Source organism: Achroia grisella, unplaced genomic scaffold (genome assembly GCF_030625045.1).
Source record: "Achroia grisella isolate CSIRO2021 unplaced genomic scaffold, CSIRO_AGI_Agris_v1 utg719, whole genome shotgun sequence".
In the NCBI taxonomy this organism is placed as follows: domain Eukaryota; kingdom Metazoa; phylum Arthropoda; class Insecta; order Lepidoptera; family Pyralidae; genus Achroia; species Achroia grisella.
In genome coordinates this window covers 788979-803261 of record NW_026713002.1, presented here as the reverse complement: position 1 = coordinate 803261, position 14283 = coordinate 788979, and the positions used below count along the sequence as shown (strand labels likewise).

The 14283-nt window shown below is 32.8% G+C and overlaps 1 protein-coding gene across 1 annotated transcript; it reads left to right on the top strand.

Moving 5' to 3' along the window:
- The first annotated feature begins 4337 nt into the window (after positions 1–4337).
- On the top strand, positions 4338–11248 carry LOC131850226 (SET and MYND domain-containing protein DDB_G0273589-like). Its single transcript, XM_059200396.1, has 3 exons — positions 4338–5695; positions 6241–6395; positions 11136–11248. Exons 1-3 carry the CDS (start codon positions 4338–4340, stop codon positions 11246–11248), a joined length of 1626 nt encoding a protein of 541 aa, XP_059056379.1.
- The last annotated feature ends 3035 nt before the right edge of the window (positions 11249–14283 follow it).

Genomic DNA, 14283 nt, shown 5'->3' with positions numbered 1-14283 from the left:
GCTATATTTGTTATTTGTTTTTTAGGCAGATAAAATCTATCTCCAGTCATACAAAAGTTTGTAACAAATTTGTTACTATCAAAAAATAAAAAGTCATTATGACGACATGTCATATTATAAATTAAATTATTAATATAATATATGAACTTATTTTGTCACTAACTTTTCTGACTTTTTAATAAATTTGTTTATTTTTATATATTTTTTTAATTTATTGACACTATTAAATTGACTAATACAACTATTTGAGCTGGGTGTATTAGTTAAATCTATGGTCACCAACGGCTGAGTAGACTTTTGATCACAAGTGACATTTAACAATTCTGTATACAGATCTAAGGTGTTATTGTAGCTACTCACCCGTTTGTGTTCCAACATAGATTCACTATGTGCTTGTGCTTCCTCAAGGTGTCTCTCGAGGTGAGTGATACGCTGGAATTTCCGAAACAACTATAAAGTTTTGATTTACAACAGGAAATATAAAAAAAACTACTTCGTCATATCTTGTTTTATAGTGCGATAAATCGAAAATATTTTTCCTGATAATTGAATAAAGCATAATGTCATATACAGGCTGTCCCAGAACTCAACGTCAAGCCGAAATGGGGTGACCGGATTGATTGTAACCACCATGAGAACTAAACTAGGTCAAGATTTATCATTATTTTGTTAATTTTACTTTCTTTTGTTGACTTTGGTAAAAGTGGCGTCAATATCTGTCTCACCCACTCATGGCAAACGTGTCCACTATCCATTTGTCATCATGCCGTAGAATTAAGCACCTACCAAGAGCTAGTGGAATAAAAAACATTTGAACTGAGTAAAATGGGTTAGCAAAAATCGGGTTACTTGAGGTTTTTATTACTTTTTTTATTTTTTTTAGTATGAAACTAACAAATATTGCAATCCTGACTAAAAGTTCGTGCATTTAGCACGAACTTTTAATGACACTTGCCAAGGCACTTTAATACATTTTTTTTAAGTAGGGCCTTAGAACAAATGTTGAAACAAAAAAAATTAAATTAATTTATATTTTAACAAATAGTTCTAATTCTAGAAAACTTGGGGCAATTATGTCATTATTTTTGACTGTGGTTCTAGAAATGTTATTTAGGGTTACTGTTCCTAAGTTTAAATGAACAAAAATAATAAAAATTAACCACAATAACCGAAATATGGCCACAGTTTGACCGGAGAAACCAACCCAGGATTCTTCAAGTCTATGGTGAATAGATTTCTTCTGGGTAAGCGCGCTACATCCTAGGTCTTGCCATCATTTACCATCAGATGAGGTAAGATCAAGCGCAATCCTATTAATAATAAAAAAAAAATTGTAGGTTTTCCTTAAATGCCCATAATTTTCAAACTGCATTGGATAGATTTTTTTCTGATTTTTCTCATGATGGTTAGAATCAATCCTGTCAATTCGGCTTGACGTTAAGTTCTGGGACCCCCTGTATATAGATTATGATATCACAGTATCTAAAATACCTACATAAAACACTTTCTAATCTGATATATATCTGATAATTCAAAGTAATATATCATTCATAAGAAATATGTAATACTGTACTAGATAATACTTCTGCGTAATATTTGTTGCCACAATCAAATATTATAGTGATAACTTTTATTCGATTATAATATTCATCATGAGCCCACTGTAGTCCACTGTTGGACATAGGCCTTTCCCAAGGCACGACCTTCAGCCTTTCTCTTCCAGTTACTACCCGCAACCCAACGTATGTCGTCGTCACATAGCTGCGGGGCGTCCTACACTACGTTTGCCAATTCGCGGTCCAATCTAGATCACGTCTACTCCAGCGAGCATCGGTTCTGCGACAGATATGACAAGTCCACTGCCACTTCAACTTGCAAATTGACAGGTGTAAATGCAAAATTTTCAAATAATGTTACCAGCTGTAGCGAGGTAGTGCTGTATCTGCAATACTGATTTGTTGAATTATAATTAATTTATTTTAGATTTCTATGTATGTATTTGTTTCGAACATCGTTTCATAATTTACGTATAATAAAATAAGTTACGTACACTAGTGATTCCATTACTGTCTTTGTATTAAGTTACAGTTAATTTTGATACAACAACCCTATATTTGTTAAATAGGTAACATTTTTAATTTAAATTAATATTATGATAATGCGTGTTAAATTAACACCCTAATTTCAGTGTAACCGATATAAATCGCCAATTCATATTAATTTCCGATTATGAGATCATTCTAACTTGTTTATCAACTCACACAAACATAGAAGGGTAATATTTTGTTATCTGCATACGCAAAGGATTTTTACGAAATATAGCGTTTAGTATATAACGACAGGCTCCAGAATTTGCTCGTGTTAATGTTCGGTTTATTGCCAAGAGTACCAACAGATTTACGGATAGTAAGTTGTCTTGATCTCTAAACTTATATTGAAACTAGCAACTCGCCTCTACTTTGCTCGGGTGGCACTATTGTAGGGTTCTCTAATTACATTTATACAAAAACTATTTGTAGTTTAAATTTCTGTACTTATTTATTTATTCATCCAAAACAAATCCAAATTGCGTAGAATAACATAATAGTAACATTACAGTAAATTTTCGTCAACAACATAATAGCAAGTTAAATATTAAATCTCGGTATGTCAGCTAGCACACTGCAGTAGGTCCTTATATAGTAAGTCTTTATGGTCATCATTATAATAATCATCTACGGAATAGTAACATTTATTTAATAAAAATGTACTAAATCTAGTCTTAAACTATATGGTACTAATGGTAAATTATTAAACAATTTTACAGATTGATATTTCGGACTGTGTATAACTATTGTGAATTTAGGAATTAGGTATTTGGAACTGCAGATCTTTTCTCCTAGTTCACGGATGAATCTTTCTTCGTTAGTTTTTATCTCAGTTAAGTTTTTCATCAAATGTCGACAAATAGTCGCCAAAATTTATAAACAAGGTACTGTTAAAATTCTTAACTCATTGAAATAATTTTTCAATGAATCCGTTTCTGAAATACGCATTATTGTCTTAATTGGTCTTTTTTCCAATTTAAATGTGAGTCTATGAATACTCCTAAGCACTTAACTGTTTCTACTAACTCTATTGGTTTACCATTCGTCCATCAGTTTTATGTCCATCGTGTCTTTTTGTTTTATTGTTGACTTAAACAAAATTACATTTGTCCTTTTAGTATTAACTTTTAAGTTGTTGCCTGTGAACTACATATTAAATAATTTTAGTGACTGATTTGATGTTATTCTAATATTTGCAATGTATCTGTAGATAATACAGTATTTGTGTCATCTGCAAATACTATTAAACTTAAATCAGATATTAAATACTGCATGCATATCATTAGTGAAAAGAAGAAACAATATTGGCCCCAATGTAGAACCTTGTGGCACACCACGTTCAATAAATGTCAAATTAAAACTATATGGCATTTCATGCTCATCATCGACATACGATAAGCTTATTTCAACATATTGTTTTCTATTTTTAAAATATGGATTTATTAGTTTTAAGTCATCGTCAAATATATTATAATATTCTAATTTTTTTAAACAGCTTTTCACTACATTCATATGAAAGTACAATATATTTTATACTTTACCTACAGTCTGTTTTTTAATCCTGGTAAATGATTCATTGTCCCGACTTACACCGGCAAGATCGTGGAACTTATAACATAACATATAACAATAAAATCAAATACAATAATCCCAGCTACAAATAGCACGGTACTCTTATAACGCATTTTCATATTTCGCGGATTTCAATCCCCCATATAACACGGACATTATATTTCTGCACTGTGAAATTTATAATGATTTGTTCATGTTGGTTTGTTTGTACAGTTCGTAATTAGTTTAATGCGTTCTTCTATAACGAGGAACTAATCTGCCGTGTTATAGAGGGAATACTGTACTCCTTTATTTAAAACTGCTTAGGAATCACTGGGCTAATGAAAACTTGTATCGATGTTAATAGCCCGCCATGGCAGAGTGCGACCCGCTTTTTCTACAAAGCATTCCACTACACCTACGTGGAGTCTGTTATTATAATTGTAATAGCTGTGCACGCAGTTTCACCCCGTGAAATATATAGTCTATGTATTATTCTGATGTATAAGCTATATTATTATATTATAGCTATATTATTATGTATAGGATATATAAAGTATATTATTATGAATTTTCATTAAAATCTATTTAGTAGTTTTTGCATGAAACAGTAACAAACATACATCCATCCAAAGTCACAATCGTTTATAATATTAGTAAGTTTTATTTCTAATTATTCTACCACAGAACCCCAACAAAATGAATGGATTATTTGGGAAACCTTTGAATGTACAAGTCGCTATTTTGGCACAGAATAATTTACTCGACAAAATGTACGACAGCATCGGTAAGGACGGCACAAAAGATGCAGTAATGGTCGCCCTTGATATAACACGCCAAATGAACATGAAACCACAGATAATACAACGAAAAAAAGATTTAGAGAAATGCCGGTATTGGAGAAACAAAGCTAACTCCGAAACTTCTGGTCGAGCAATTAAATGTTATAACGGTTCACTTTTGTACACTCCGATTACTCATTCTAAGGAGTTGATCTCCACATACCGTAAAAGAGCTGAATTGTTATTCAAACTCGAAGAAGGAAGCTGTTGTATGAATGATATTGACATTATAACTGCTATGGGATGTCCACCTGACAAGAATATCAATATGCTACGACAGCATTCTCAACAATTAATACCATTGGATCAATTAGATACTATGACTTTTCCATATTTTCAGTTCCCTGCAAAACGTAACAAGAGCATACCATATGCAAATGCAAATATAAGCATCGTGAGAGAAGATGGCGTGCCGAAAGTGGTTGCAGCACGAAATATACGGATCGGAGAACTCGTAGCGATTGAACCTGCATTTGTAGCTGTGCATCACAAAACTAACCGCAATATATCTTGTTACAACTGCTTTAAATTTACTCCGAGTCTTATCCCGTGTGAGACTTGTTGTTACGCTATGTTCTGTACTGAAGCATGCAGGAAGCAATGTTTGGAAGGTTACCACAAAATCGAATGCCAGATAATGGACGTTCTTGAAAACGTTGCTACTACGGCAAGGCGTAGATTGTCTGTGATGGCAGCTCTAAAGATTAGACAAATGTCCAAGAGCTGGGAGGATGTCGTTACAGCTTCACGGACTATCGGCACTGAAAGAATGAAGAACAGTTCAGACGACGAGATATTCGACTGTAATAATCCGCATTCAATTCTGAGTTACAATGATTATCAATTTTTAATTCATGGTAAAATATTTAACCAAAGCTTCATATTTGCGACCGTTATAGACAGTTTAAGTGATATACCCGATTACTTCCCAACTGACGAAGATGAACAGTTGGAGGCTATGCATGCTTTGGGGAGAATCATGCTACACTTATATGTTACGTTCCCATTGGAGATAGAAATTCAAAACTGGCAACGCAATTGTATTAGTGGTTTTACAAATATTTACACAAACCCGCATATCGGGTTTTTTCTTTTTACTAGTAAACTTAAACACTCTTGTGAGCCAAATTTATTGGAGATTGGACTCAATAATAAGGTAGGCTTAGTAGCTATCCGTCCTATTAAAAAAGGAACAGAACTAAATATTAACCACAGGTAAGTACTGTTATTAAAATTATTAACACGTAGTTTTCTAAAAATCATGTTCTTTTAATATTGATATTACTTAGGTACATTCAGTTCAATATTTATTAATGACTAGCTGTGGCCGCAGTTTGACCTGCGTGAAAATTATAGTCAATGTGTTATTCTAATGTATAAGCTATATTATTGTAAAGTTTCATCAAAATTCTTTCTATAGTTTTTGCGTGAAAGAGTAACAATCATCCATCCATCTATCCACTCATACTCGCAAATTTTCGTATTTATAATATTAGTATGATTTCTTTAACATTGTTTGTATCCAATTGCCGTTTTCCCCCAAACAACAGCAGCAACATACTTTCTACACGTGCCGTGCGATAAGGATTCTAGGAAGTTGCAAGGACGTGATGTGGCGCGTGTAGAAAGTATGTTGCTACTTGCTACACATGGAAGCATTTGTGGCGATGAGGGGAAATTTGGGAAACAAATATTAGGGGGATTTTACTAAAAAACTGTACAAACAGTAATAGAGGACTAACTAAATATATTTATTTCAGGTGCCCACCGGGCGTGAAAAATGATGAACTGCTGAAAAATTTTTTTATTAATAATGAATTTAGATGCCATTGTTCACAAACTGCCAGGGACGAAAGCATTCCACGAGAAATCAAGTTTAACAATAAGCAAGTGAGAATCTACCGAAGGTGGGAGAGTAAAATTAAGAAATTGACTAAATTCATTACACACTCGTCTGGGATTATGAAGGAGGAAATATTTGAGTTGATATTTAAAGAAACGTGTGCCACCCAAAATGCTTTAACTTCATTTAATCACAGTTCTTTACCTGACCCAATAATGTACAACTTTATGCAATGCTTAATACATTTTCTAATGCCCTATACGCAGAATATAATCTTACTATAGTAGAATAGAATAGAAAATTATTTATTCAAATAAACTTAATTTAAGCACTTTTGAATAGTCATAACAATTTTTTTTTCTACCGCTCCTTCCGAAAGCTGTCTCATCACAAGAAGAACGAGCAATAAACTTGTGTGTTGCTCTTTTAAATAATTCTTGTATGTTTACATTTACAAGTCGAAACGTGTGAATACAAACTACCAACCAGCACTATTTTTTTGGGTGAAATATAAATATACAATAAGATTAAATCAGTCGTAGTGATAAGAGCAGACCAGTCCCTACAAGCAGCACTCGTTCACAAGTATGACGGATGAGCCAGCCATCACAGCGCCCGACCAGATTTTAAGGAGCCCAATGACCCTGCCCACCACGCCGCCACATGTCTGGACATTTTAATGAGCATGACTACTCATTCCGCTCGACCACGTCACAGCTACTTAAAATTACTATATGATAGTTACAGTACTCGCACTTTACATGAGGATGCATGCGTCAATCACATATGTATCAAGAAAGCAGTATGAAAAACAAATTATAACGTTGTCCGCAAATAAACTTATTCTTGCCAGATATTATTATCATCTATAAATTCATCTATCCTATAATATGCTTTTTACATAACATTTATTTAATATAAAATTTGAATTGCCTCTCTGTTAGATTTAGCGTAGATTCTGGCAGTTTATTATAGAATTTTACGCAATTACCATAGAATTAATTACTAACTTTGTGTAGACGGCATTTAGGTAAAATTAGCTTTTTTTTATTGCGTAAGTTTCTACTTGTACAGTCTTTAAGTTTCTTGAAACTATCTAAGTTTTTCCTTGTATACATAATATTTTCATAAATGTACTGTGAGGCAACGGTGAGGATATTTGATTATTTAAAGCATTGACGTAATGACTCTCTTGAACCCATACCATAAATAGAACGTATGGCTCTCTTTTGTAAAATAAATATAGTATTTACATCGGCAGCTTTACCCCATAGCAGTATGCCATATGACGTAATGCTATGGAAATGGAAACTAAAATATACAAGTTTTGCCGTCGCCACGTCTGTTAATTGCATAAGCAGCAGAACTAAGTCTACTGGCTAATTTTGAAATATGGGGCCCCCATTGTAACTTCGAGTCTACTGTTATTCCTAAAAAAACTGTATCATTAACAAAATTTATTATTTCATCTTTAAGCAATAGCTGCGTATTTACTTGTCTTACATTAGGAATGGTGAATTAAATACACTTAGTTTTGTTTGAATTTAATAGGTTATTAAATGTGAACCAATTTAATAATAAATATAGCAGAGATAGCATAATTTACGTCGTCTAATTGATTACTTTGTCGACAAATTTTAAACACTAACGAAGTATCATCCGGAAATAACACTATATCTGCAAATTTCTCTACCATGTAGGGAAGGTCATTTATATAAATTAAGAAGAGAAATGGGCCTAAGATTGAACCTTGAGGAACGCCCATTTTAATATTAGTTCCCTTAGACTTTACACAATCATATCAATATCTACAGTTTGCACCCTATCCTCTAGATAAGTTTTCATTCAATTTAGGTCATTATCTCTAATACCATAATGTTCGAGCTTGTACAAAAGTGTTTTATGATCTACGCCAAAATCAAACGCCTTCGATAGGTCACAAAAATGCCGAGAACATACTGTGAGTTCTCCCATGATTTGAATATATGTATATGTAATAAGCGCTACACCTGTATCAGTAGTAGACTTGCCAGCAGTGAAACCATATTGCTGACTGTGGAGCAGTCCGTTATCCCTGAAGTATTTTAACATTTGGTTAAACATAATCTTATCAAATACTTTACATAAAACTGGCAAAATAGAAATTGGTCTATAGTTGCCTAGCTCAAATCTATCTCCTGATTTAAACAGTGTTTAATTAATTAGCTAAATTATTATTAAACAGTAATTAGCTAAATTTCATTAATTGAGGAAACACGCCATTATGAACACATTTATTAAAAATAGTAGCTAGATATCTATGAATGAACTAACTACTTTAACGGACATGCCCCAAAGTCTTCAGTATTTTTTTAATTTAACTGTTTGAATACTTTTATTATATGAAAAGGGCTGACATGTGAAAATTTAAATGTTAAAGAGATAGATAGATAGAATATACTTTATTTGTAACACACAGTAAAGAAAAGGCATAAACAATATATTAAAGGATATGTATAGTTATAATAAAGAGCAAGGGCCGACATTAGCCTCTAGTAATGTTTTTGCTCGAATTGGATATGAGTCTAGAGAAGATAACTTTTGTCTAGTCTGTTTTAATATCGAAGACAAAATTGACACGCATCAAATTTTCTAATAATGTGACTGATTTATTGAATCGTACTGTTTTATTTTAGAATATTAGTTTTAGAAGCTTTCTAGGTAGTTTTCACAATACATTTTCAGCTTTACATACGCACACTAGTCCATTAAAACAAACAATAAATTCTATCCTCTTATAATATGTACAAAATTGTGAGGCAGTAATTTTTATATCTTTATTTTTAGAAATACCTTATAGTCTAACATACATATAATTTAATATTTAAAAACTAATATATTGATATTGTCTGTGTGGTCACGACAATCTGCCCTGGTAGCGCGAGGTATACCACACCTTTCGGCCAGTAGTCCTCCTTAATAGTAGTAGCAGTAGTATGATGATGGGGATCCGGGTCACAAAAGTCTTGAAATACGCGTTGTGCCTCGACTCCAGCTTCGTCCCCTCAATGTCAAATTACTCTTGATTCGTACATAATCGACAATGTCCTGCTCCTTGTGGCGTAATGTAGACGGGACAGGTATGTACATTGCCGTGGTTGGTGTAGCAGCACGCAGCAGGAAGTTGGGCCCAGTGAGTGCAGTGCCACAATGGTTCCTATTGACCCTGCTTGTGCGTCTCTTCTTTTGTACCACAACGAAGCCATCATCGTTGTTTACCAGTGGCAGCACACGTAGGGTCAATGTTCAGTGCCGTTTTTGGCACATGCACTGCACTGAAGCAGCCGGTTTGCTAGCGACGACAGTGGCGAAATCTCGATGCTGAGGTTGCACCGAGGATTTTGTTGGCGCTGCTTCTACGGGCAGCGATGCAATTTTATTTAATAAATACATAAATATAAACGTTTAATATTAACAATTTTGTCGATATATATAAACAATATGTCCTTGGAGGAACCAACACCTATTGTTCAATCCGAGCTATTTAGAGTCGGAATACGCGTTCCTCCATTCTGGCCGGAAGAGCCAAAGATATGCTTCACGCAAGTAGGGGGACATTTCGAATATCACATCAGATTTGACAAAATCTAATTACGTTATTGGCCAACTGGACCACTAATTTTCAAAGAATTGTACCATTTAAGGGGTAAAATAAAATAGGGGATGAAAGTTATTATGGGACTTCGTCGAATTTGAATAGATAGTATATAATAAATGTATTAATAACATAATTGTAAAGATATTAAATGCTGTTCTTGAAGTTTATTTGCTTAATTTTTAATAATTTATAATTTTGAATTGTAAATCCTAATTTATTCTATAATCTCTTTTTGTTTTCACCGAAAGATATATTTTTAACATTTTATTTATTTATTTATTCATTTAATTCAGGCTACATGGTCCATATTATACATACCTTATAGACATTGTTAATACTCATAGTACTAACATCGCGCAAACTGCCATGGTGCGCTCATCAATCCTACTACGGCTGCACGCCGTCCGTATATTTTGAATCTGTGGCGCGTTGCATTTGCGCGGGAAACTATCTACAATTTAACTTCTTCTACAGACATTCTTCAACTATTGTACTTCTAATCACTAATTTTTGTATACTGTTCTTCATTACTATATATAGCTGTACATTACTATTATTAGAATAAACTTCTTATATACAACCAAAATTGGCATATAAATAAAGTCTATATAAACATATATAAAAAGTAAAAATAAAATTGTCTCCACAAGGCAATCTCCCACGGTAGCGCCGATAGACCACCCCCTTCGGCCAGCAGTCCTCCTTCATGAAGGTGGGCAGCATATTGGTGGGGACCCGGGCCACGAACGTTTTGCAGCTCGCGTTGTGTCTCGATTCCAGCTGCGTCACCCTCAATGTCAGGTTACTTTTGGTCCGGATATAAACCAGCCGGTATACCTATGACGAGCGTCATTTCCGGAGTCATGCGGTTGCGTTTGGCTGTTGTTTTCTTATGGATGGAATTGTGCAACCCTCCTTCTCCCCTATCCTTCCTACACTAACGGTATACGCTCTCGTAACAAATTCACCAGGAATTTATTATGATCGTTTCCAGGGTGTCCTTCCCTCAAGGCTGTTGTTAGGGTGTCCTATTTTACTCTATCTATAGATTATTATATTACAGTACTATCTAAAATACCACTTTCTAATCTGATATAGTTCTGATAAAACATCAAATTAAAACATGCTTAAATAAATTTATTATTTTATAAAACAAATATGTAATTATCTGTCAGATAACGTTTGCAAATACGCGGTCTCCACTCTAGAACAGGTCTACTCCAGGGAGCATTGGTTCTGCAACAGATATGATCAGCCCACTGCCACCTCAACTTGCGAATATAAATAAAATAATCAAAATATTATGTATTATGTAAAAAGGGAAACATTTATAATCTGTTTTTAAATCTCAGAGACTACATTGAAAAGTGTAAATATCAAATTTTCAAATAATGTAGCTGTAGCGAGATAGTGCTGTATCTGCAGTACTGATTTGTTGAATTATAATTAATTTATTTTAGATTTCTATGTTGTTTCCTGAACATCGTTTCATAATTTACGTACGTACCTACACTAGTATTTCCATTACTGTCTTTGTATTAAGTTACAGTTACTTTTGATACAACAACCCTATATTTGTTAAATAGGTACCATTTTTAATTTTAATTAATTTTGTCATAATGCGTTTTAAATTAACACCCTAATTTATTTGAGTGTAACCGATATAAATCGCCAATTAATATTAATTTCCGATTATGCTGAACACTGTTAAAGAATCCCATAAGCTGGCAACACAGGTAATGTCAAAGTTTCCGATTATATTATGTGTACAAAAATGTGTTCAACTGAAGGACTTGTTTCCATGGCCATGAATAAATAATTATTAAAAAAATAAATTCTCCGAGGTGAAATAACTCGAATTAAGCATAGCACAACTCGAGTTAAATGAATTAGTTGACACATCACTAATTTGGTTATCAACTCACACAACACAGACGGGGAATATTTTGTTATCTGCCTACGCATATTTTTTAAATAATATATAATTATATGTATAGCGTTTAGTATATAAAGATAGGCTTCAGACTTTGCTCGTGTTATTTTCTTTGTGTTGATTGTTCAAGAAATATTATTACCGTGTTAGTGTCGTGTTTATTGGCACGAGTACCAGCGGACTTACGGATAGTAAGTTGTCTTAATCTCTAAATTATATTGCAACTAGCAACTCGGCTCGACATTACTCGGGTGGCACTATTACAGGGTTCTCTAATTATATTAATACAAAAAAATATTATATTGTTTATTCGTAGTTTAAATTTTTTTATACAGCTTATCACTAGGTACATTCATATGAAAGTATGTTTTATAAGTTACCTATAGTCTGTTTTTTTAATGCAGGAGACAAATTTGACATTACCGATGTTGCCAGGATTTGGCATTTTGTAAATAGGATTGGGACACTATTGGGAATTAATATTAATTACCTACCCATTATTATAGGTTATTCGGAAATAATGTGTGAATATTTATTTAAAACGCATTATCTCACAATTAATAAAATATAAGTGTTAATAAATATATAGTTGATGTATCAAAATAGATTTTTTTATTTTTCACTAAAATAAAGAACAACTGCCTTTTTTATAAAACAAATTACCTTTTCTTACAGACTAATATATATACACCTATATAAAATATTTACCTGTTTGAATAAAAAAAATGTAAAAATTTGCCTAATATAAAAATAAGCTTAATACCTACTGTAAAAATTACTATTTGTACGGAAATGACAAACATGTATATTTATGTTGTATAATACAACGACAGTATTGGAAACACTAGTATATGTACGTAAATTTTTAAAATCTGTTGTGTAAGCTTCATTTAAAGCTTTAAAACTAATACGTTAAGTTTTAAAATTTCCTATTATATAAATCGGTATCGAAGGTACACCACTACTTTGCTATAGGTGGTAACATTATTCGGAAATTTGATATTTACACCTTTCAATTTAGTCTCCGGGATTAAAAAACAGACTATACTTAGATAAAAAAAATTGTCTCTGAAACGGTAATAGGAAGTAACTTAGGCCACATCTAAAAAAATAAGAATTAAAAAAAAAATTGGTTCCGGTGAACCAAATTTTTTTTTGAGACAGTTCCCGACTCACGCCGTATAGATCATGGAACTTACGAACAACAAAATCAAATACAGTAATCCGCCCTATAACCCTGTAGGGGTTATACGTGGATTTCAATCCCCGTATAACAAGGACATTACCCCATATGTACGCAAGAATTTGAAAGAAAGAAAGAATAGAATAGAATAGAATAGAAAATCATTTATTCAAATAAACTTACATTGAAGCACTTTTGAATAGTCATTACATTTTTTAATCTACCGCTCGTTCGTAAAGCTGTCTCATCACAAGAAGAACGAGCAAGAAACTTGCGTGTTGCTCTTTTAAATAATTTTATTATTACTTTACATTTTTAAGTTTAAGTGTGTGAATACAAACCACCAATTAGCACTAATTCAATTAAATACTCAAATAGAAAAAATATTGAATATATAACCAACTGGTTAAACAATTAATAAGAGGAAATCAATCACTATGACTAGAGCAGACCAGTCCCTACAAGCAGCACCCGTTCACGAGTATGACGGACGAGCCAGCCATCACTGCGCTCGACCATATTTTAGGGTGCCCAATGACCCGGCCCACCACGCCGCCCACAAGTCTGGACATTTTAGTGAGCATGACTACTCAAAACACTAGACTACGTCAAAGAAAGAAAGAAAGAAAGAAAGAAAGAAAGAAAAAATGAAAGAAAGAAAGAAAGAAAAAATGAAAGAAAGAAAGAAAGAAAGAAAGAAAGAAAGAAAGAAAGAAAGAAAGAAAGAAAGAAAGAAAGAAAGAAAGAAAGAAAGAAAGAAAGAAAGAAAGAAAGAAAGAAAGAAAGAAAGAAAGAAAGAAAGAAAGAAAGAAAGAAAGAAAGAAAAAAAATATTTTATTCAGTGCAATGTATATAAACAACAAACGAAAAAAAAAAGAGGAAATAAAATGTACACATTATATATCTGTAGGTACTCTAAAATTTATAATGATGTGTTCATGTTGATTGTGTTGATTCGATTTGTACAATTCATAATTCGTTTTTTTTTAGTTCATATGCATGAGTGTTTTATTTAGAATGTTTATAATTTAGTTTTGATTTTAATAAAACTTACATATTTCGTTCATAATATATACTTAACACATCATACGAGGTCGTAAAAACTCGTAATATACTAACTCGGGAATACTCCTACAACGCGTTTTCCTATAACGCGGAAACAATATACCGTGTTATAGGGGGATTACTGTATTCCCTTATTTAAAAA

Bases quoted from the DNA above. Each gene is read 5' to 3' on its own strand.
- LOC131850226 (XM_059200396.1), top strand. From the start codon at position 4,338: ATGAATGGATTATTTGGGAAACCTTTGAATGTACAAGTCGCTATTTTG. The intron at 5,696-6,240 runs GTAAGTACTGTT...TATTTATTTCAG, and splicing joins GAACTAAATATTAACCACAG to GTGCCCACCGGGCGTGAAAA. The intron at 6,396-11,135 runs GTAAAATTAAGA...ATTATCTGTCAG, and splicing joins AATCTACCGAAGGTGGGAGA to ATAACGTTTGCAAATACGCG.